Here is a 25,740-nt window from a genome sequence, read left to right on the forward strand (position 1 = left end):
CAAATACCAATTAAATTGTTTCATCGCGTTTATTCTCGTTTTGAAATGATGAATATACCTAATGCAACGCGAAAGCATAAAGTGTATACTTTTCATAAATATACGTATACAAGTTGTCTTGTTAGGGTACAATGTCGGGGGTAGACCTATTTTATTCGGTATAGCATATAAAAACAGACGAAAATGAAGCGATTCCACCACCATTTTCAAAAATAATTTTAATAAAACATTATTTATATAATTTTTATCATTCCCTTTTCTTCGTAGGATTGCTTACAGTTCGCGGTGTTGCTTCGTCTCATAAGTAAAAGGACAGTCTATTGAAGTAAGTATCATTAATAACTTTCAAATATTTAAACTACCAATGCAATCGCTAAAACCATAAATAGAAAACGATGTTCCTTCTATCTGCATCGAAACTTTCATTACCATTTAAACGTAAAATTTTTATTGTTTTCACCTAGAAGCAACCGGATTTTCAACGATTAAATATTCAAATTGATTCAACATGGACATCACTACGTTTACTTTTTTAAGCTAACTACGTCACAGCACTGTCGTCGCGCTTGTTTGCGTAAAATTAACGTAGATGAAAGAGATAGTCAAATGCTATGATTTATAGATAAAATGCTTCAGGAAATTAAAGCAAGATCTTTGTTTCACATAAAAAGTATTATTTGTATTTAAAACCAATAATTAGTTAGCTGATTAATGGTTGCTTCCTATGGCTCGTGATTTCATGGGCCGCGCCGTGCAACTTGTAAGACGGATCACTAGCTTAAGTGTAATGTGTAGGTACAGTCAAGAGCACGTGAAGCTTGACACTTTGGACTTTGGATCGTTCTTGTTGCAAGCGGCATAGAGTTAAATTTAAACCTTTAGTGTCAAGCTTGACGTGCTCTTGACCCTGTACCTATTATTTGCCAAATTCGCCCTCTTCTTCGTACATACATTGCAGGTTTATTACGATGGCGAACCTGCTTACCGACTGATAAAAATTCATAGATTAAAAATCCTATGTTGAAGAATCTTGTGGTTTCTGTGGCAAGTCATGTACGTTCCCAACATCCACTGCTTAGCACAGGTCTGTTCTTTACGGAAAGTAGTTAGGTCTTAGTTCACCAAGCTATCACCAGCGTGTCAGCCCAACTCCAAGATGCTGATTTCTATTATTTTATACTTCACGGTAAAAAAACTAATAGTTAAATCATCTAAATCGTACCGCAGTTTCATTTTTTTTAGTTTTGCGACAAAATAAAGTTTATCAAGAGATTATCCAATCAGGTGCAATCACCTTTTTACCCGATTGGATTGTTTTTTAATCAAATAGCAAATAATATTATTTATTGAGTAGTGGCTTAAAAAGGTAACAAAAAATTAGGAAACTTAAAAGTAACTTAACCAAAATTACTACTGAATGAGACATATACCTAGTTTGCTATCTTTTAATATTAAGGACGCTGTTACAGAAAATATAAGACAGTCCCATGACAATGCTCCTACTTTAAGTAGCAACAGTATACTTTTTACTAAACATAATTTAAATTGAAAAACACGACAACAGAAAAGTCTAATCGTTTCCATGTAGTACATCAAAATATTCAAAGCTTTTCTGGCAAAACATTAGAAATAAGTCTTTTTTTGCACGATATTTCCGTTGACGTGTTTTGTGTTACAGAACACTGGCTGAAAGACTACGAAGCAATTAACAACATAGAAAGTTATGGAATAGTACGTTCATAAGAAAGAGCTTAAGTAGAGGCGGATCCATGATTATTATTAAACGTAACTTAAAATTTAAAGAGCGTAAGGATATCACAGATCTTTCTACTGAATGAACTATTGAGATTTCACGTGTGGAATTAGATCAGTTTGTCGTCTTATGTGTATACAGGCCCCCCTCTGCTAATTTTAACGAGTTTGAATTAATTGTGGAAGACAGTTTAAAGCGGATTTTTCCAACCAAAAAAAACGTTGTAATATGTGGAGATTTCAATGTAAACCTGGAAAATTGTTCTACTTCTGTAAGACTCATTAATTTATTTAAAAGTTTTAACTTGATTAATCTTTTCTTAAAGCCAACTCGCATCACTGCCTCCTCTTCTACTTGTCTTGATAACATCTTTTGTAACACAGACGCAGTGTCTAAATCAATAATAAATTGCTTAAGATCAGACCATAGTGGCCAATTGGCTTCTTTTAATTGTAAAATTAGCAAGAAGGTACACCAATTTCTCTGCAGACCGATTACCACAGAACGAAGCATTAGATTTGAAAATAATATCGGCAATAGTTTAAATTCCCTACCCCATATACCGGAGGTTCCAAATGCTTTATATAGAACGGTATTTGGTTTAATTATAAATGAATTTGATAATATATTTAAATCGAAAACATTAACTTTCCATAGAGATACTAAATTCAACGACTGGGCAACAGTAGGTATTCATAAGAGTAGAACTCGTTTGTATGAACTATATGCTATGAAAACTTATAATACTAATTCCAATTTCATAGAATATATTAGAATTTATTCAAAAATATTTGAAAAAGTATGTGTAGCTACTAAGGTTAAGTTTCACAGCGACAAAATTAGATAATCGATAAATAAATCTAAAACTACTTGGAGCATAATAAATGAAGAGTCAGGCAGAGTTAAACAACACGATAGAGTATAGTTTTAGAATTAAACAGTAAACTTATAAAATCTAAAGATACTCGTAAAGTAACCCAAGCTTTTGAATCGTTCTTTTCGGAAATTTCTGTGAACACTACAGAATCATTAAATTCCTCTCGTTCACTTGCTATTGATCTCCTAAAGGAAAATGTTAACGTTTGTGGCAGTTTATTTACTTTCCGTCATATTAATCCACAAGACATCATAAAAGCTTTTAAATCAATACATGTTAAAAAAACTGAAGATCTCTGGGGCATATCAACTAAAGTTATAGACTAAGTTATTGATCTAATTTCTCCACATTTAGCTGTAGCTTTCAATAGGTGCGTTGTCGAAGGTGTTTTTCCCAATTTAATGAAATACAACAAGGTTATTCCCTTATTCAAAAGCGGTAGGAAAGTTGATCCTAGCAACTATAGGCCCATTTCAATTTTACCAGCTTTAAGTAAAATATTCGAAAAGGTTATGCTGACTCAATTACTGTCCTATTTCGGTAGGAATCATATTTTTCATAGTGAACAATACGGGTTTACTAGTAGTAGATCGACTAGCGATGCGGGGGTAGCGTCACTAAAACCCATCTTTGATGCTTAGGAAAGGTCCCACAACGCTATTGGTGTTTTCGGTGACGTCTCAAAGGCATTTGATTGCGTTGATCCTATTACTCTTATTAGGAAGCTGGAACATTACGGTGTAAATGACAAGGCGTCGAAACTTGTCTCGTCATATCTCAACGGTAGAATTCAGAAAGTAGACATAAATGGTGTGACTTCTTTGGGTTCTCCCGTAAAAATGGGTGTTCCGCAGGGCTCAATACTTGGGCCTTTCTTATTTCTGATTTATATTAATGATCTGCCATTCTTTGTTAAGGACCATTGCGAAATAGTGTTGTTTGCTGATGACACATCCTTGATTTTTAAAACAGACTGACATGACATTAACTATGACCATATATACCCTCTCTAAGGTAGTTTATTGGTTTAATGCTAACAATTTATTGCTTAATGCCACGAAGACAAAATGTGTTAAATTTGAATTACCTAACGTAAAATCGACTAGTCCAAGCATAGAAATAAACGGAGAAAAGTTAGACCTTGTTAATAAAGCAGTCTTCTTGGGAGTGACCTTAGATAGTAAACTTCAATGATTTCCACATATATCTTCCGTGGCCAGCAGATTAAGCTCCGCTCCATACGCAGTCCGCAGAATACGTGAGCTTACCGATGTCAGTACTGCTAGACTAGTTTACTTTAGTTACTTCCATACATCTTCCATAGTATAATGTCCTACGGGATTCTCATGTAGGGTAAAGCGGCAGATATTCAAACCATATTTGTATTGCAAAAACGAGCTATTCGTTCTGTGTACCGTCTAGGCTCTCGGGTTTCTCTCAGAGAAAAGTTTAAGGAGACTGGTATCATGACTGTGGCATCACAGTACATTTACTCAAATATTTTATATGCCCGTAAAAATATACATAATTTCAATAAGAAGGAAGATATCCATAATATTAACCTTAGAGCTAAGTCCAAACTCATGGTACCACGATTTCGTTTGACCAAGGTAAACAACTCTTTTATGGGGAACTGTATACGTTTTTACAACAAGATTCCGGAGCATATTATTATATTAAGTTTATCATTTCCTAAGTTTAAAATCTACATTAAAAATATTTAGATCGAAAAATCATATTACAAAATTGAAGACTACGTATTAGAAAAGATGTATGGAAAGACGACATGGCTCCAGAATCCACACAAATTTGATTCAAAGTGTATTCCATAGCATTTAAGTTTATTTGAAAAGAGCAATCCCTATAGTTTTTTTGCTCGTTCTTCTCAGGGAGGTCAGCGTAGGGAACGAGCGGTAGCTTAAATATGACGTTTTCAAGTGTAAATTTATTTTACCTATGGAATAAAGTCTTTGATTTTGACTTTAACTTGTAATGGTATACTACACGTACATCTTTTACGAAAAAATAACCACAAATAAAAAACTAGACCGTACGATCCAAAGGCCCCAGAAAAAAAAAGTTTGGCCGAAACCAAAACGCTAACTGCGAAAAGCCCCCTACTAAAGGATGGAAAAAATGAAGAAAAACTACAAGAGAATTATGAAAAACGCACAAGCCAAGAGAAATAAGAAAAAAGGCAGCCTTTTTCCATCCTTTATGTTCTTTACCCCTTGGAGGATGGAAAAAAATAAAATAGTCTAAGCTTTACCATCCTCTAAGCCTTTACCAAAGAGAATGTAATCACTACGCGTTTACCGACTAGGGCAGACTAGGCCATCACGTCTGCATGGCATAAATGTGATATGATTGTGATGCACTTAGAGGAATTTTAACAATAAAACAACAAAATATTCCAAAGTGGTCATTTATTAATTGCGAGTATTACATTAATTCACTTTCTTTGGTGATAATTAATTTTATTATTCAATGATAGTTTATAATTATGGGAATAATATCAGATCCAAACACACTCGCCTATAAGTCAAAATCGCAGCAATATTCCATTTTATATATTCAAATATAACAGTCTAAAGATGCTTACTATTCCGATTTATAGGCTGTAAGTATTGGTTGCATTGCTTTATCATTTGCATTTTAATCGTAAGGTCGTTCGCGCCTTTTTGCACAACTTTTTGAGAGTACCGTCTTGAAAATTTAAACTGCTATTAATTGGCAACATTGCGCGGGACCAAACAGTTTATTTGTATGTTTGTATTTACCTCTAATATTTAAATAAATTTAAAAAATAAACACCTATTTTTAATTTATCTGAGAATATGCAAATTAAAGCGGTTGGCGGTTTTAACACTTTACACGCCATATACTTATTTTTGGGACTCGAAATGTTACCAATTAATGACACCCTTACTTGGCTAGCATTAGTTCCACGTGTATTGCACAACATTTATTGCGTATCCATTGTTTGTAAAAGTCGTAAAATTACAGAAAACTCGAATGTTTATTCAATATAAATATAGACAACTTTAACAACTAAATAACGAGGTAAAAGTAATAAATAGAACAGTTCAAATAATAGTATTCTGATAAATTATTGTATAATACCCACTCTCAAATAGAAAAACGAACCACTATAACGTTCTTTTTAATATTTTTAAGTAGTTAGCAAAAGCAAAGTTAGGTTATCCAAATATCTCCGGACTAAAGGTGTCAGCACATATTATGTTAAGCCGAAATCGGGTTGAGTCTGTTACAAAAAGCGTTATATCCATGCAATACATTCAGGTTTATTTGTACAATACCAACAACCTTGCGGGATTATATTACAAACATCTTATACTCGCGAGATGTTTTTATGAAACTCGTCTGTCGGCTCGTTTCATAAACCCTCACTCGCATTTTAATGCCTTACATTATATATCAGTTACATAAACTACTATTATTTTTGTACGAAAGTAAAGATTAATTAAAGGCATGGAACAAAAGTCGTTGTTTATGGTTTTTTTATAACATCCAGGGACGGGACGAACATGTCGTGCACCCGATAGTAACCTACACGCCTGTCCATAACAGTTGCAGTGCCACTCAGAGCTTTAAATTGCAAAGATCAGAGAGGCCACTGCGCCCATCACCCTGAAACAAGTTGACAAGTCCCTGTAATTTCACCAGCATGATGTTAGGTCATATAGTATCGCGAAATGTTTAATGATGCATAACGCACGTCTTTATCGCTCTTATTACGAGGACATAATAAGTGTCGACAAATGTGGTGACGCCTTAACGCGCACAGCACGCATTATTTTATAATATGATAATGGCAAATCAAGATTTGGTAAGCCAAGTTTCTTTTCTGACATAATGGATACGCAATTTTACAAATAACATCGATTAAACTCACTGCACAACATTAAAAAAACAATTCACAATATAGTGCATTATTATTCTATTCAATATGTGATGCCGAGTAAAAAAAAATATAAAATCCAAAAATAGTCACCTAAAACAAGACACAATAAATATATTTAACTCTATGCCAAAGTTATTATTAACAATATCCTAAAACACTTTAAATAAGCAGAAAACTATGATCTTTACCTCTACCGGTGGACAAAGGAAAAAATAACAGTGTATACACGTTTTCTACAGTTGCTATTCTTAACTGATGTTTGTAGAAATCTCTAACGAGCTTCACATACAGCCGATAGCACTGACAATAGCACGCTATCAAAATTGTATGAAAAAATCTCGCCGCCCAACCAGAGATGCGCTGAGCTCCGACTACGCGGTTTACACACTAAGCGGTTTTGATTTACAGACTTCAACAAAGCAATCGTTTTTTCACAACGTCACGCATATATCAGTTTAAAATTAAACTTCTGAAAAACAATTTACAATTTCTATACTTGACGCTTTGCTTCTTTCTTATAGAAAATGTTACGATAACGACAATCCACTACCCTAATAATCAGCAATTCTCTCGTTTTCCTACAAAATAGTATTACAATGTACTCTAAACCATTCCACGTCTAATGTATACTAGTAGTATTAATTACGTGTAACAAAATTGCAATAGCAAGTTAAATAACATTGAAGCGTTGTTACAATGTCACAAACATATTCGATAAATGAAAAAAATAGGGCACTTGGTACTCTTTATAATCGTCTTATAGCGCGATATAATGTCATCCTCAGCTATACGGCGATTTACGCAGTTTAGCTATGAGCACCGCAATGAAGCGTACTGCCAAGTATAGTGTGACCCTTAAGTAACAAAAAACGAAATCATATTCGATGTTTAATCTCAAAAATTACCAAATTAATTTCAAATGCACTGCTTGAAGCAATGTACAACTCATGGTACAATAAAAGAAATTATTATTAAATAATATGGCTGTTTAAACACCCCATTTGTTCGTCAAATACAACCATTTAATAAGTAAAAATATAAATTCAATTCCAGCTATTACAGGCTTCAGTATTACAGCCTCCAATATTTTAATACGTACAACGTATTTGTTCAGCTGTATTAAATACAATAGATTGCAAAATATCAAGATATTGAAGTTTGATTATTTGTACAGTATTGAAAACGTAAGGCCCATCCACAAGGTCGAGTTTCACCGCGGTTCGGGCATTCGGGCCACGCACAAATCGTTTGCAAGGAGTACGTTTTCCTATGAAGAGCAACAAACACACACACCGCACCACAATACAACGCGCCACGAGAATATAACGAACATAATAATAATTACTTAAAAACTTCGCATTAACAATTAAAAACTCTTCTTTCAAGAAAAAAAAATTATCTTAGCTCCTATAAAAAAGGGGTAAACTATGAAATGCATTATATACAGAGTTAAGGAAGTTATAATCTAAGTATACTTCTCTTGATATGCTGAATGGTTCTTTTCGTTATTCTAAATTCGAATTGACGTTACGCTAATTACATTTACGATCATTCGCTGTATTTACATATGAAAATGATTTTGATCAACCGATCTGTAACCGCGGCGAGATTGTAGCGTATAATAACACATACATATAATACAGAGTCGACCAGGTATGATTTTATTACCACTGTTTTATACATACGTATATGTATGTTTTAGGGCGACTTCAAAATAAGACGCTTATAGAAGCGCGTCTGTAGTGCTTCAGTAATTTTTAGTTCACTAATTATGACTTCAAAAGTGGTGCTTGCGTGTCACGACAGCGGCGCTGCAACTGCGCTTCTAAATATTGTATGATAATTAGTAGTGGCGCGTAGAGGTGGTTGTTTAAACAAAAAGCACTTAAAAAGGTTTGCTTTGTAATATAAGCTTGTGCACGTTTAAGATGTAAAGTTATAAGCGTTGCTCAGTTCAATACTGAATTTTTTACAACGTGCTTCAGTGTCCAGTCCCGCTATCTATGTTTCCTAAACAAATTAACTCGTCAATATGTAGAATAATGTTATAAATAAATATAAAACTCGTGTTTTACAATTAAATTTATACTTATCTGAAATCTTTAGCGCCCTATTCTCTCTTTTCGCTGTCAACACAATGTTGCAAGCTTTTTTTTTAACATAAAGTCTATCGGCTGAAACGTTTTTGTAAACGATTTTTTAAGTTTCAAACCAAAATGCGTGTAAGCGAAATATGCCTTTTAAGCACGCTTATTTAAAAAAGTTCAATGTTTTATCACTGAAAATTTATAAGCAGTGTTTTCCATCTCTGCAGCGCTTCTATAAGCATGTAATGTGAAGGCCCCCTTAAACTTAATCTAGAATGTATGTATGCCGACAGTAAGATTCTGAACTATACGCATGCTTTTTGAATGCATGCTATATTCAACAGATGTATCAGTAGGTATTGTATACAAGTTCGAATGAATATGTATACATTTCATTTATTATTTAAAAAGTAATAAACTTTATTAAAATTGCGTGCTTATAGTGCCCTTAAATGCGGGTAGAGCCTAAAATACATATAATATACCTTTATGTTAGAACAGCCCCAAATAACTGTAAGTCAGGTGGAGACAAAAATGTAATGACATTGTGACAACACTGTGGCACTTAAAAGCAAGTGGAATGATTTAAATTCTACGATAATCAATTGTTGTGGTATTTTTGTCAGGAAATTACAAACATATTACTCAAATGAATAAATCGTTCACAAAGCATTTAAGTATTGCCACAACGTAAGGTATCTATTAACCCGTATATTGGCAATAGCGGCATTTACCGAAAAATGAAATGTAGGAAATGCGCACGGGGTACGGGTTCACTATATGGCTCACGTTATATTGGGGCTTTGATTGACGCATGCTCGAGAATGCTCACGCATTCCGCGGAAGATTTTGGCTCACGTCTAGTTTGTACGTTACACATTTGACCACAAAGTTCATTATGCTATGTACAATATCGTTACAAAAATTCGCTTACACTCCGTTCCGTCACAATATATGTAAATTGAGCATATGGATCTCAAAAAGCCAACCACAGACTTAATAGTGTGAATATCCATATGCTTTCCGTATAATTGTCGCTTATTGTTTCTTCATAGAGAACTATCAACAATACACTGAAAAAATTCAATGATTTACATTAAACATTTTATACTGAAAGCACTACCTACAGTACGGCACAAATAAAAGTCTGCCATTTTTGTATGCTGTAGTATTTAAGGTTCATGAACGGGTTAATGTTATTGATTTATTATAGACCTTTTGATTCGAAGAGATCGCTGATTTAGTTCCAAGTATAATATTTGTAGCTAGCAAATAATCAACACAGATATACAATATGAGAAAATAAACATTGAACAATCAGCTTCGTCGCGCCAAAAACTCCGACATTTAATTTTGAGAACCAATTTCAGATTATTAGATACTAATGATTCTTTTGCTGTTGGAAAGGGGGTACTTCGCCAGTGATCTCATTAAAATTTGAAGAAAATATTTCACCTCTGAGGGAGGCAAATTAGGGGATGAATGCAGTTTATTGGATTACAACCACTTTCCATTAACGAACTGCAATAAAACTTGGCAAATAGATGTAATTTTGAGGTCGGTTTTTTCTTAAATAATAATATAAATATAATCCACGTCCCGCTTCAAAGTAAATAATTCTAATAAACGACTAACAACAAAAAAATACTTCATAATTATGCTCATAAATATGTAACATTAACGTTAAATGATGTTTTATTATTAACAAAAATACCACAACTCCATACAAACTAATATAATATATCAATGAGATAAATTCAAGAAAACTTACACTGTTTGGGAGATAATAACACCAAGTAATATAGCTACAAAAAGAAAAAGAAACATGTGATTACAATGCAACACATTACCTCTAATAAGTTACGTTAGAACCGAAATGGTCATGAGAAATAGTAGAGCTAGAGTTGACTTTTCAACATCAATATTCCTGTTGTCTCCAGAATCTATTCAAATTCTAACGTTAATGTGTTTGCATGTGTGCCTTTTCTCCCGAACAATGAGAATTCATTGCATAAATTCGTTAATTTACGAACGAAGACAGCAAGAGCTGTCGCCTACCGAAGTCGTCTTCCCATTGATAGGTCCTAAACTTCCGTCGTACTTTGGTAGCTCCTTGCATTTTGCTTGCTGGAATAGGGAATATACATACACATTTTTACATTATGTAATTTAATTATTATTTACTATAGCAAAATAAAAGTAAAGACGGTAAAGCCAAACAAAACCTAATTTAAAATGAACAACCTGTGTCAAACGTGATTTAAGAAATCTATAACAATCAATCACGTTCTTGGCAATTACTGAAAATCAAGTATTTCAATTTATTTTAACCCTACTGGGTTTTTTTGCCAATTTCATAATTTAAAAATAAGTAAATAAATAAATAATTTATAGAGATATATGTATAGCTTCAATAGGGTAATCAAATATTTTTAAAAAATACCTTGATCCCTTGAAACTTTTGATGTGCTTATAATGTATACCTATATACAGTGGTGGTCGTATAATTAGAAACACTACAAACGGTCCTTGACATTATATAAGAAACTTCACCGCAATCGTTTTTATTTTGAAATTCAACAATAAATAGGACAACAATAGGTTCAACGATTTATTATATATTAGAAAAACAATATAAATCCCACTACACAAGTGCAGTTTCAATATTACATTACGGACAAACACTTAAATCAGTTTTAAGGTATAAACAATAATGGACAACTAATTAGCAACAACAACAAAAAAGTGTAAAAAAACAACATTTTTTTAATTATTAGCAATTAGTATTTTTCTTTACGATATAGCTACTATCCACAGCCTACCAATATTTATAATTAATGTTTAGTGGCGTATCCCTTATATTCAATAACAGCTCTGCAACGACGTGACATTGATTCAATCAATGTCATACATTTTTCTAGGGGGATTGAATTCCATGCTTCAACAAATGCTTCATATAATTCGTTTTGACTGGTGTTACGTTTGTTTGAGACTTTCTTCTTAACAATATACCACAGATTTTCTATCGGGTTTAAATCCGGACTATTTGCTGGCCAGTCTAAAACGGATATACGCTGTTCGCTAAGGAAACATTTGACGTTATTGGCCGTGTGTTTAGGATCATTGTCATGCTGAAAGATCCAGGTTACAGGCAAATGATTGTCCGAGTAGGGAATCATTGTGTCCTCTAAGATTTTTTGTATTGCCATTGATCCATTGTACCTTCAATCTTCCGAACGGGACCAACTTCACATCCGGAAAAACACCCCCAAACTTTAATGTTTCCGCCACCGTGCTTGACTATGCTCCTTGTGTATTTATAATTAAAAGCACTGTTTACAGCACGTCTAACATAGCGCTTTCCATCTGAATTTACCATGTTTATTTTCGTTTCATCCTCATACCATCCACCATCATACCATTTCTATTTTCCAGTCTCGTACCGTCCAATTAACATATTGTTTTGCGAATAATAATCGCTTCTCTCGATGTTGCTTGGTAAGAAGCGGTACCCTTTCGAGAGGTTCTTCCAAACAATTTAGCTTCCACTAATCTTTGGCGTATCAGTCTTGATGAGACGTTTCTGGGGTCATCAGGCGAAAAAACTTCATTTTTAATCTGATTTGAGCCTTTAAATGGGTCTTTTTTAGCAACACGAACGATTAGCTTATCTTCTCTGGGAGAGGTTTTTCTTGGCCGAACCTTTCTAAGAACTTTTTCAACAGTTCCATGTGTTTTATAGTGATCAATTGCATTACAAACTTTCTTCACAGAACAATTTAAATGCTCAGCTATTCTTCTGTACGTCCACTTTTGATCGTAATGTAAATTAACAATTATTTGCCTAGTTGACGCTTCACAACTTTTATTTTTGCCCATTTTGAACAAAATTAAATTCAGATCAAACTTTGAATTGCCGCCAAATTAATAGAAAACATCAAGAAAGAAATGTTATTCTTCAATTTCAAAAAAAGAACGAGCTATGGATGCTTTTTTCAAATGTTTCTAATTAGATGTCCAAGCGGCCAGGAACAGAAAATATACTCGTACATTGTGTAAGACTCATTTTATAATTAAAAAGTAAGATATGTTTTATTTTTTATGTATTTAATGTCTTTTTATTTGAGTGGCTATATTATTGCATGATTATTTATTATTGAATTTATATATTATTCACGAATATTTGTACGTTGAAGTTATAAGGAAGTTTTTCCTTCAATCATAAGAAGTGTTTCTAATTAAACGACCACCACTGTATATATTACACACACATAAAAACTGTCTACTAGGAGTGACATAGAGTTGTTAAAACACTAAATACTAATTAATTAAATTTTTTAATTCCGGATTTTAGGAAATGGTTTTTCTGCATCGTAAAACAAAACATCTGACCTAGGGATCTGACATAGGAAGTCGAAGTTGGATTTTAAAGTAATTCTACTGATCCATGTAAAAAAATGCAGTAGATAACTGACCTTTTACCAAAGAAGAGATTTAAAAAAGTAACGAGAATGGTCACTCTCCGCCCCTCACTAGCTTTATAGATTGCACTGCGCCCCGCATAACATATTTGACGGTCACCTTGACGGAAAGGCAATAAGACTGTCAGTTATATACTGCATTATTTTACATGGCACAATTAGAATTATTTTACAATTGAACTTGCACTTCATAGGTAAGTAGTTTGTGCTACGATGGAGTAAAACCAATTCTGGAAATCTGGAATTAAAAAAAAGTAATATTTGGTGGTTTTACCAACTCTATATCGCTCCATGTAGCTATGTCTGTACATGTACCTATACATATATGTGGAACATGTTATTTCGACTTATGATAATAACAATACCGTATTACAAAGCGATATTACATAGCATACTATTTCAAGATTCAACTAGTGCTTTTGACACAGTCTCTATGCCTTTTTCTTTTCTGAACTTACAAGACGGTTGGGAATAAAGGTTTCACATTTGGCAGACTTCAGATTATAGGTACAACAGTGTTAACATTTATGCCAGAACTAGTAAGAGCTTCCTGTGGGCCAAAGTGTCTCTCTAGCAGGGTAGAGTTCTAGGTCCCATACTTTTGTTCGCGTATATATTTTTAAATAGCTAACATACCTCCATAAGTTCAACGGCGATCTCCATAAACAGTCGCTCGACATTCTCAGCCTCCTTTGCCGACGTCTCGAGAAAATACATGCCGTGTCTTTGCGCGAAATCTTCGCCGATATGCCTCGGTATCTCCCTGTCTTCCCTATCTGTCTTATTACCTGGAGTATAGTATAACAAATCATAAATAAATATACTTAATGATATTAAATAATAAATATTATAATAATACACAATCCCACTAATCACCTGGCCTTACGTTAGGTAATTTTGAGAACTAGAGGTAAGTACTGTTCTGGAATTAGTGAATTAATTAATGAGTACGCTTAAGGAAATATAGATGAAAAGACGAGACTCAAATACGCATGGTTGTGTCTAGTTAAAATACACCATATTTGCGCATTGTATTTTTAAGTTAGGTAATTATTGTAGCCTATAGCGTTCGACATCCGGTACCGGACAATGGTGATGTTTGCAATCCGTATTTACCTGAAACCAACAAACTAGCACGGCCTCAAAATATCTGTATAATATTCTCTTCTGATTAGGATTTATATTATAGGAGACTTGGGATTAAATTTATGTGTAAATGGTCGCAAACTTTTTTATAATTTACTAAGTTATGTTTCCTAGGAATAATAATAATCATTTATATCCAGTTACAAGGATATTGATCTTATAATAGGTGCATACAAAAGCTTAAATGATAAAGGGTTCGGCCATTGTGAGAGAGCTTAACCTGTACTAGGATTCACTCTCAGACTAGATCTAGAAATAGACATTTAATAACTATTACTTAATAACATAAAAATAAAAAAGGGAAAGAAGAGATAACAGAATTGTGAGAAAACTAAAACAGTACGTATTTGCATTACAGAAACTGACTCACATATTAATTCACATGTAGAAAAAATTTAAATGTAATTATAACATCAAGTGACGGGGCCAACAAGTCGTGCGCCTGATTTTAAGAATACACGCCTGTCCATAACAGATACAGTGCCACTCAGAGCTTCCTCTCTACGAGCTTACTCTATTCCTGCCGCCAAGCGGTAATGTGAGCATTACTGTGTTCTGGTTTAGAATGGTAAGGGTTCTGGTGAAATTACAGGCACATGGGACTTGTCAACTTATGTCTGTGTGACGGGTGCAGTAGCAATGCAAATATAATACTAATAATAATAATAAAGAGAGTGTTGTCCTCTAACACCCTAACTTTAAACTTATCTCCAATACGTCTGACTTCTGAAGTCTAGGAAAAATAATAAATATCGTTATACAGGAGTAGGATGCTTACATAATTTTCTTCAATTTTATATCATGGTAAAGATATATGGAGATTAAATAAAACCACATTAATCCCCGATCTATCGTATCGACTTTTTTTATATAGCTGATAAAGTTATAAAATAATGTTATGAAATAAAGAAATGCTATTTTCTGTGTTGTCGTGTTTAAATACAATGTACACAATTGATAAGTAGGCTGCTGTCAGGATTGTATTATTCTGTGAATGTTGATGAACTAAAACGATTTGTATATATCAAAACTTTAATAAATTACCTAAAATTTTGAATATTAGGAATGTTAATATGAAGCGATATTTAGATTTTACAATAATACAAGGATATAGAAACACAACAATGGCCACAATGGCACCAAAACCAAATGGTTTATTTATTTTTATTTTAACGGCCTGGCGCATTTAAACAATCTGTGCCTTTTAATTTGGATGAAAATAGTTTTTTTTCCAAGACTGTTACTTTCTCCTTTACCATTCTATTATATGGTTCTCTTTTCAAACAAGTTTTTCAAACTTCAAGTCTTAAAGCGTCATGGGCAGTCGTAGAATTTCAATAAGTGCTATTTTCAACCGACTTCAAAAAAATGAGTAGGTACTCAATTCAAACTTTTTATGTACGTATGTTATGCGACAACTGTGTGAATCGATTTTGGTGAATCTTTTTATGTTGGAAAGAGGGTACCTCAGTAGTGGTCCCATTTCAATTTCAAGAAAATATTCCACTTCTCAAGGTGGCAAATAAAGGAATGAAGGACTTTTGAGGTCGATTTTTTTTAATACTCTGTACTAAGATTATTGCCTTAATAGATACATGTTCAATGTGCATATTTCCATTTAGTCATTGATACCGAGATATGTCTAGACATAGACATTCTTTATTGGTAAAATTAACATTTACATGTCATACAAAATTATAAATTATATTCGTATTATTTTCTTATTTTACTACTATTACTTAACCAATGTGATAATCTTATATTGGACAAACAAAGCGAAGTATTTGTTCCCGCGTCAAAGAACAAATAGCTGATGTCAAACACCATCGCGTAAACAAGTCTGCAGTCTGCGAGCATGTCATGGATAAACCTACACATTCAATGAAGTTTGACAAACCCTTAGGTCCTTGCAAAAGAAGTCCGTTATCTACCCAGGATGCTGCGAGAGGCCATTGAAATTAAAAAGCATCCTAATTTCAACAGGAAAGATGGTTTCTCCGTACCACCAGTTTGGGATCCAGTATTTCCTCTAATGAAAAATCCCAAACAGACATAAGACTGCAGTACTAATTAATATGTTTTAGTTTATTCTAATTTCTATTAATAATAAATTGAACTTAATAAAAATTCATTCAATAAAATAATTTGTAAAACTTAATATAGCGTAAATTGGAATGTTTTCTATGTAAAATTAAAAATAAGGTATTTAATTAATAACTATTGTAACTATAGTGAAAAAATAGGGTGGTTTGCATCAATATTAGACATAACTGGTTGAAGACTGTACCACCTCAGTCAACCGTGACCATGGGACCTGTAAAGGGCCCGAAACGTCGGTTTGTTTGAAAAAACAAATATACGCGATTTAAATCCGGAAAAATAGTTTCATTTCCTATGTGTAACAATCGCGAAAACCTAAGAACTCAATGTGATAAGTTATATATTCATTGCTTGACAAGCCAGTGCTTTAAACTACATCTAAATAAGTTGTCCGAAGCGGAATCTACAATTTCAAGAGGCAGATATTAGAGTTTCTCATAAAATGGTACAATTTTAGAATTTACTACACCATCTTTTCAACTGCCGTAAATGCCGATTGCATGAGACAAACAGTAATGTAGTAGCGCTGACCATAGATATAATTTGGCATAGCCTTGGATATGTAGGTCAGTATCATTGAGTACCTTTCGCTGACAGTCTACTACTTTAGATAAAGGTCGTGTCAAACGACGCCATTTATTACGGCATTTTGCTTTGGGGTAATGCCGCCGATATTAATAGAATCTTTGTTCTGCAGAAACGTGCTGTAGGGCAATTTACAATCTAGGCCCCTAAGGGGTAATGTTTATTCTATAATAAGATTCCGATTGATATTCAAAATTTGCCGTTTACGAAGTTTAAAACTATAGTGAAAAAAAAACTTTAATACTAAAGGTTATTATTCAGCATCTGCGTACTTAGATGTCAAAAATCCGTGGTAGTAACCCGTTTAACTCTTGCAAGTAGTCTTGATCTAAGATGTTTAAATTAAATATTGTAATGATAAATGTATTCTAATGTATATTTACAAAGAGCAACCCCTAGAGTTTCTTGCTCATTCTTCGTTGATATAGATGGTTTGACTTTCACTTTGTAGTTCTGATTATTCGGTCCTGTAACATGTTTATGCATGCAACATTTTGCATACACTGACATGTGATGGCTGTATAGGTGTTTTCAAACACTCTCTACAGCCAGAAATTTGTGATTGACAATGATAAACAGATACTGGAATACGCAAAATATGTTAACCTCCACTTTCAAATAATACACATTGAACGCATAATAATTACCTCTCTAAAATCGCGGAATTATCGAATTGCAATTTATTCTCTTTATAACTCATTTTCCTTCTTTTTTTTTAAATAATATTTATTGCGCAGAAAAAAGCACATAATACATTTAATAAAAAGGTACTGCTTATTTCTATAAGAAATTTCTTCCTGCATATCTAAATACAGGACAAAATAACTACAATAACGGGTTTACGTGCACAAAAAACTATTATAAACTAGATAAATACATATTTCAAAATATAATACCTATAAACTGGATGGAACAGTAGATAAACAATGCTCCTTAACTCTCAATTTAAATGTAGCTGATGATGTTCTTTTTAATTTATTTATTGTTACATTTTTAAAAACTTTATAATGATAACATAAACTTAAGCATGTTTTCCGTAAACCGCTTATTCGACATACATAAATATTTTTAGAGTGTGCATTCACACTGCTGCGCTGCGCATTGACATTAGTATAGATAGATTTCTAGTTTATTTGCTGAATCACAGTACATTAAACAAACTTATGACATTGGTACAATGGTAATCATAAAGAAAAAGGCTAGTCCAGGTTTGCGGGTATGGTCTGGAGTGTTATATTGTATCAGATGTAGAGTTGAATGTACTGTGTCAGCAAAAAGGGCCCGACTCAGCATTATGCCGCAGTTCAGTCGAACTACGACGCTGATGTTTCTGCCAGGTGTTAAGGTAAGCCGGTAAAAAATCAGAATAGAGAATCAATATGGAGTTAGAATGTAAGGTATGTAGTTATAATATTAACTGTATAGGTGAATAAATTATCATATAAGCTATAAACCGTGGACAAGAATGAAAAAAAAAATATGAAAAATGTATATGTAAGGAGTTGTGTGGTTGTATAATAATTGTAGATGAATGTTGTTTTGCTTAGTGGTGTGTGTATGTAATAAGTAAGTGGAGTGTATGTGTGGTTTATATATAACTATGAAACATAAAGTATTAGGGGTTAAAGTATGAAATTGCCGTTTTATTGCAATAGGTTCTTTGAATTTTCATAGAATCTTCATGGTTTGAGGTTTTCGAATGAAACTTTTTTCAAATGGTTTCTGTGATTTTTTTTTTTTTAAATTTGAAACATTTGAATATCGACTTTCAATTGTTTTTGTTATTCAATTTAGACAAGAAAGATGGATACTGCGAAAATTCGAGTGATTTTTGAATACGAGTTCCGACGCGGAACTAACGCGGCAGAAACAGCCCGCAATATCAATGCTGCGTTTGGAGAGGGGTCTACTAATGAACGCACCGTGCGATTTTGGTTTAAACGCTTTCGTGATGGAAATTTCGACTTAAAGAACGAGCCACGAAGAAGACCGCCCACACAGGTGAATAACGATGAATTAAGAGAGATAGTGGAAGCCGATCCTAGTCAAACTACCCAGGAATTAGCGGCATGGTTTAACGTTACCTTACCCACAATATTGACTCACTTGCGTCAAATCAATAAAATAAAAAAATACGAAAAATGAACAAACGAGGGTGCCTCATGATTTGACTGATCTGCAGAAAGAAACGCGTGTTGAAACTTGTGTTGCCTTGTTGAACCGGTACAGAAATGAAGGAATATTGGATCGAATTGTAACATGTGATGAAAAGTGGATTCTTTATGATAACCGGAAAAGAAAAATGCAATGGCTGACCCCAGGTCAAATGCCACAACAGTGTCCTAAAGCAAAACTTACCAATAAAAAGGTAATGGCAACTGTTTGGTGGTCTCAGCATGGTGTTATTCACTATAGTTTTCTCCGATCTGGTCAAGCAATAACGGCAGATGTCTATTGTGCCGAACTCCGAACCATGTTGACAAAACTAGCAGTAAAACAGCCCCGACTCATGAATCGATCTTCACCATTATTGCTCCACGACAACGCGAGACCTCACACAGCACGAGAAACCATTTTGACCCTTCAGGAACTGCAGTTAGAAACCATTCGTCATCCTCCGTATTCACCAGACCTTGCTCCAACGGACTACCATTTTTTTCGTGATTTGGACAATTATCTACGTGACAAGAAGTTTTCTTCCCAGGAGGCAGTACAAAATACTTTCACACAGTTTGTGCAGTCTAGATCGTCGGAGTTCTATCGCAAAGGCATTAATAACCTTCCCATTAGATGGCAGCAATGTATAGATAATAATGGCAACTATTTTGATTAAATAAATTTGTTAAAAATTTAAAAAATAAACAATTTAGATTTTCAGTACAAATCGGCAATTTCATACTTTAACCCCTATTATTTATGGCGAGGAAAATATTTTGTAGGTAGGTAGTGTAATGGAGATTAAGGGTAATTTGTGAACTTTTGATATTGATATCAGACACGCGTCAAAATACCCTGTAGAATTTTTTTAAGTGCGAATTTAAAAGAGTGAATTGATTCTTGATAGTATGTGTGAGAGACGTTAATAAAGGGTATCACTAAATGTATATCAAATCTAAACTAACATTAAATTGTATGTGCATCCCACTGCTGAACACGGGTCACTTATAATAAATTCGTGTACAGTATTTTAATATCAAATTAGGAGTTAGTATATTGTTAGTTAAAGTTATAGTATATGCATAATTATTATATTACATGTACTTAGCATGTGGTGAATTTATGAAAATTATTGGATTACTTATTTGTTTATTAGTCAAGGCAATCTTTTTAATTTCCTATGCTAACGTTCTCTGGATGAAAGTGCTACCAATAATAATGTTGTCTATTGTTAAATTGTCATTAGCTTATTTTAATACATTTACTAATTGTGGTGTTATTGTAATTGTTGATAAGCTTTTTTCTTCAACCTGCGTTTCGTCAGTTATGGACAAGGCCTTAACATAGGAAAAAGTCCTACAAGTTATTTATCTATTTAAAAAAATGAATTTCATGACCTTGGATTCAAGTAAAACAAAATAAATATTTTTCTTTCTATATAGTACTTACGACAAGTTGTCATGCCAGTACTGCCAATGCTAAATGTAGTAACATTATGCTCTCATCACATTGAACCTTTGCACAGTTATGAACCATATACAAGTTGAAAAATTGTAGAACTAAAGACTAGCTAACTTACCAACTAGTATCCTGAGCACCTTATTATTGGCATACTCCTCAATTTCCCTTAGCCAATCAGGCAGGCAGTCAAAGGTGGGTTGGCAAGATATGTCATAGACAAGAATCAGTGCGTGTGCTGATCTGTAGTAACTTTGGGTTATAGAACGGAACCTTTCCTGACCCGCAGTGTCCCATATTTGTAACTGCAAAATTTAAAAACTAGGATTTATTTTGTTTTGGGTTATATTTGAATACAGGGATGTCAATCCCTCCTAAATAAACAGTTTTTACAGCCTTTTCTTTTTTTATTAGGCAATAATATTCACCCAAAAAAGAGACACAATCTATTTGAATGTGACTGAAAAAATGTTTTTTTTTCAGTGAAAAAATGTAAACATAATTCGGTACATCCAATGAACATTATGCCAACTTTACTTGTTGGTCACTTTCTGGTATTTTTGTAAACAGCCATATTTATTTAATAATAAGAAGCAAAAAACAAAATTCGAAAAAAAAACAAAAAACTAATTTTGTGAAAAATATAAAATAAAAACAAAACAGGTATAAAATTTAGGTTGGCATAGTGTTCATTGCAGGTAACAATATATAAATAAATGAAATAACGTTTTAGTTTTTAATTTCACATAAGTTTTAAGCTTGACACAATCTATGTTTGAAGACACCACTCTTCTATACATAGATAGTTACAATTTGCTCTCAGTTTGAATGTTACTTCAACTAAAAATAGTCCTTACCAAATAAGAGGCCAAATTTGACAGCTAAAGAAGGTATAATAGTATGTAACTTTGAATGCGATCAATGAAACAATAAACAAATAATTATTAGTATAATTGAGTTTTTAAAAAATACATAAATTTTATTAAAACATTATATAATATGACAAAACACATTTGAAGTAATGTTTTCACAAATTCCAAAATAAAATGTAATTTTGAGTTACTAGCTATTTCTTTTTAAATAATAGTGTTGTAAGCAATTAATCGCCGGATTTCACTGAGGCACTTTGATTTCTTGGAAAAAAATGTTTTGAGACATTATTTGAGATTGCTTATTGTTGACATTGATTAAACCAAATGGTTTATTACAAGAGTTTAGTGTAAATAAATATGTTCATCTATAAAACAAGGATTTCATACATTTTCAATTATTCTGGCAATAAGCTAGAAATTGTTAAGCTAGAAATGGATATTATAAAGTCAAAATTAAAAGAATTGGAAACAGTCCATCGGAATGTGGGACAATTTTATGAAAATAAGAGGAATTGCTACTGCATTGCAAGGAATTCTGTAAATGAGTTGCTTTTAACAAAATTGCATGATTTGTTCTTTTAGGCCCCCTGAACAACAATGAACTGAAAAATAATCTAAACAATCACAAACTCCTAAAATTTTGAATCAATTTCTTGTGAAAATCGTATAATGTGGTTACCGATATGATTAGTACACATCCCAATTCGCGTCACGATGACAAGTGTCAAATTTGGCCTCTTATTTGGTGACGGTTCTCTGACACTGACCCAAGCCTAGTGGCCGCTATTAAGGAAATAGAATAGAATAGACTATAGAACCAGCATTCTATAGAACTTTCAGAACACAACATTTGGGGAGGTATTAGTAAATAAAAATGGCTGTGATAAGTGATATGATAACAAACACAAATTAATTCATATTATGAACAAACATTCATGCACAGGAACCCTGATTTTAGTTAACATAACTAACATTTACTACGCAATAGACAAAAACAAATATTTCAAATTTGCCCCAAAAACAATAGATTGTTATGAGAAAATGATGCAACAAAGACATCAAAAGTGTAACGAATCTCAGCAGTCACTACAAATCTCTTTTGGATATATTTTATTGAAGCTCAGTTTTATATTTAAATTCTAAATTTAAACGTGATTGTTTTCGGCGTCTTTCTTCACTATTGTTTTCTGTTTTGGATTGACAGCTGTACGTGTTTTTGTAGTAACTTAATAAACTGTAAATACATTAGCTTTGTTCTTGCTCACTCTTTATTAGTACCCACCTAAACCCATTGGTACAGCCCGCTACATTAAGAGAAATAGTAAACAGATTATACCTTCACTTTTTCACCGTCCACTTCGACCGTTTTGATCATAAAATCGACTCCAATAGTCGCGCCTTGCCCGGGAGGAAACAATCCCTGAGTGAACCTTCGCACCAAACATGTTTTACCGACCCCTGCGTTACCAACCAGCACTACTTTGAAGAGAAACTTATAATCCTCCATTTCGAATTCAATTACATTTAAAAACTCCAGATATACGCAAAAAATACTAAATTATCACCATCTACTGTTACGCTTTGATGAATCGACAGTAATGAGCATTACAGTAGGAGATATTGTATCTACACAATCATTTTACGATCAAATCTACATTACTGATTAGATAAGACGCTTCAAATCTGAAATTACTACAAAGGAACCTCTTCCAAAACAATACAAAAGAAATCGTGAACAAACGCGATATCGACTTACGATTTTATGGGTTTGGGCAACGGAAAGTGCTTACAAAGCCTGTTTAAAAATGTTTTGAAATTACAATTACAATAAGTTATAACCATTTTCAAAAATCTTATACCATAAAATATTTGTTCATTTATAAAATATAACATGTTAATCTTGAATAAATTGTCTTCGTGAATTTATTTGTGGATCATTTCATTTCATCCTATAGGCGGGCTTGAATTACTAACAACCTTTTAACAGTTCACTTAATGTCAGTTTCAGAAGTGATTATTTTGTTACGTTTTAGTATAGTACAAAATAAGTAAGGAAGATAAGACTATCCAAAGAAAAAGAGCCCCTGCCTGTTCTTTTTAAATATTTTATCGGTTTTAGAAATAAATAAGTAACCTTTAAAAAAAATATGACACTTGTCCTTTCATTCATAATCATAGTCAAAGCATAAAATGTCAATAAGAAATGTTATAGTCGCCGGAGACGAATATTCCCCTATAAAAATTAAAATTGTCTAACATTAATTAACTTGGTGTAATTAGAATTGCTCCATTAATTGATTGCTTCAGAAATAATGTCCAGTATAAATTACACGACTCGTACTGAAGGTCAAACCAAGATAAATACTATAATATGGACGGTGCCAAACTTCATCAACTTGCTAGAAAATAAAACTGCGAGAGAATTTCGGACGGAAAAGTCGAAGGATCCCAATATGGCTGAAGTAGTGGACTCGAGATTTCAATTAAAGATGCAGTTCTTAGGGCGTGATAACGATATTATCGAGATATATTACTTGTCACCTAATCCTGTGTTTTTGAAATCGATTCTCACAATATGTTTAAAAAGATTCGAAGAGCGATCTATCGTTATAAAGGAGTATCACACTGTACAAGCTAACAAATGGCAGTATTTAGCTACGTTGTTCAAACGAGACATAGCCAGCTACGATGGACGCGACATTTTCTTGCTTAGTGATGGCAGCCTACGGTTAAAATTCCAATTCATGGTCACAAATGATATAAAAGTTGATAGAACCAATGTTCCTGAGGCGCAATTGAGTAATGACTTTGAGAATTTACTTAATAATGGATTATTTTCTGATGTTACAATGAAGTCTGCAGAAAGCGTTGAATTTAAAGTTCATAAGGCAGTTTTAGCGAGCCGTAGCGCTGTATTGAAGGCGCATTTTGAACACAACACTACAGAGTGTTTTACGAATGAAGTAGAATCTCCTTTAGAAGCTGAAGTTCTTAGAGAAGTACTTACTTTTATATACAGCGACAAAGCACCAAGAGTGGACGAGATACCTGAAAGACTACTTGCGGCTGCAGATTATTACCAACTGAGCCGGCTTAAAAGCTTATGTGAGGAAGCATTACATAAGAAATTAACAGTAGAAAATGCTATAGAAACATTACAATTAGCGGATTTACATTCGGCAAATACCTTGAAACAATTAACCTTGGAATTCATTAAAGATGGTCAAGCTAAGCTTATCACTAAGACTGAAGGTTGGGCTAAAGTGAAATCAGTAGAGCTAATAAAAAGAATTTATGAATACATAATGGCTGATGATATTGAAGCCGATATAAAGTAGATTGTTATTTCATATTTACGCCACATGGTCTCATTAGTGTATTCATGTTGAAGTATTTATTATTATATAGACAATTTTAAATATGTACAGTTATATAAATTTTATTATTTATTACGTATACCTAATACCTGATTGGAAATTTTCTTACAGACTGGTATAAGTTACAGACATACTTTTACATGTGTAGAATAAATATATTAATATTAAATATGTATATTCAAAATAAATATAGACTTGTAATTGGTTAAGAGCATGTCAAGCTTACACTTAGGGTGAATTTACATAGCCGCGAAATGGAACACCAGATAAGAACGATGCCACACAATGCCTTGTAGATGAGACGCAGCGTTATAGTACAAATATAAATTAGTACTACATGCCAAACGATGCGTGAAACGGCGCGCATTGATAGAATGCGTGGGGCGCACAAGGGGCCTGAAGACGAAGGAGTGGCGCTGCGGTGCGTAAGTAAGCTGCGTTACGTTGCGACGATATTGCGTTGTGATAGTGACACTGCGTTGCACTATTTACATTTTTTTTTTTAAATTTATTATTCAATTTACAATTAACACATATGTACATTTAGATTTTCCTTTCAAAAACCCTTTAATGGGTTTATGCGAAAGGAATTGAGTCGCAATAACTAAATACTAAGACAAAAATATTATAATTTAAACTAAAAAATAATATAATATACTTAAGTAAATAAAGTTATGAATTCTGCCCTTTAAATCCACCGAAATAATAACGTTTTACAGCTTGTTTACATTTTTTTACACTTGAGAAAATATCCTCATGAAGCTCTGCTGGTAATTTATTTAGTATGTCAGGCAACATGTAGTTAGCCGCCCTCATACCGTACGTATTAGTGGTTCTAGGCAGTTGATATGTGGGCAGGTAAGTGATGTTGCGTAACCGACCATCTCTGCTCGTTTTCATGATTTGGCCAATCTTGTCAAAG

General features: G+C 33.3%; 2 protein-coding genes across 2 annotated transcripts; one reads left to right on the top strand and one right to left on the bottom strand.

The window, feature by feature from the left end:
• Positions 1-10,208: 10,208 nt before the first annotated feature.
• LOC113239118 (ras-related protein Rab-30) lies at positions 10,209-23,112 on the bottom strand. Its single transcript, XM_026475983.1, has 4 exons — positions 22,778-23,112; positions 20,691-20,874; positions 13,760-13,911; positions 10,209-10,769 (listed from the first exon to the last, which is right to left on the bottom strand). The coding sequence occupies exons 1-4, from the start codon at positions 22,946-22,948 to the stop codon at positions 10,668-10,670; spliced, it is 609 nt and encodes a 202-aa protein (XP_026331768.1). The 5' UTR covers positions 22,949-23,112; the 3' UTR covers positions 10,209-10,667.
• Positions 23,113-23,658: 546 nt separating this feature from the next.
• On the top strand, positions 23,659-24,963 carry LOC113239119 (speckle-type POZ protein-like). Its single transcript, XM_026475984.1, has one exon. It carries the CDS (start codon positions 23,754-23,756, stop codon positions 24,777-24,779), a length of 1,026 nt encoding a protein of 341 aa, XP_026331769.1. The 5' UTR covers positions 23,659-23,753; the 3' UTR covers positions 24,780-24,963.
• The last annotated feature ends 777 nt before the right edge of the window (positions 24,964-25,740 follow it).

Source organism: Hyposmocoma kahamanoa, unplaced genomic scaffold, assembly GCF_003589595.1.
Source record: "Hyposmocoma kahamanoa isolate Upper Pololo Valley unplaced genomic scaffold, ASM358959v1 99589, whole genome shotgun sequence".
Lineage (NCBI taxonomy): Eukaryota > Metazoa > Arthropoda > Insecta > Lepidoptera > Cosmopterigidae > Hyposmocoma > Hyposmocoma kahamanoa.

What these genes read in the sequence shown, in the direction of transcription:
- LOC113239118 (XM_026475983.1), bottom strand. Translation starts at nt 22,948, where the DNA reads ATGGAGGATTATAAGTTTCTCTTCAAAGTAGTGCTGGTTGGTAACGCA. An exon ending in GGTGCTCAGGATACTAGTTG is followed by an intron (nt 13,912 to 20,690) that starts GTAAGTTAGCTA and finishes ACTATACTCCAG; the next exon opens with GTAATAAGACAGATAGGGAA. An exon ending in TCGCCGTTGAACTTATGGAG is followed by an intron (nt 10,770 to 13,759) that starts GTATGTTAGCTA and finishes TCCCTATTCCAG; the next exon opens with CAAGCAAAATGCAAGGAGCT.
- LOC113239119 (XM_026475984.1), top strand. Translation starts at nt 23,754, where the DNA reads ATGTCCAGTATAAATTACACGACTCGTACTGAAGGTCAAACCAAGATA.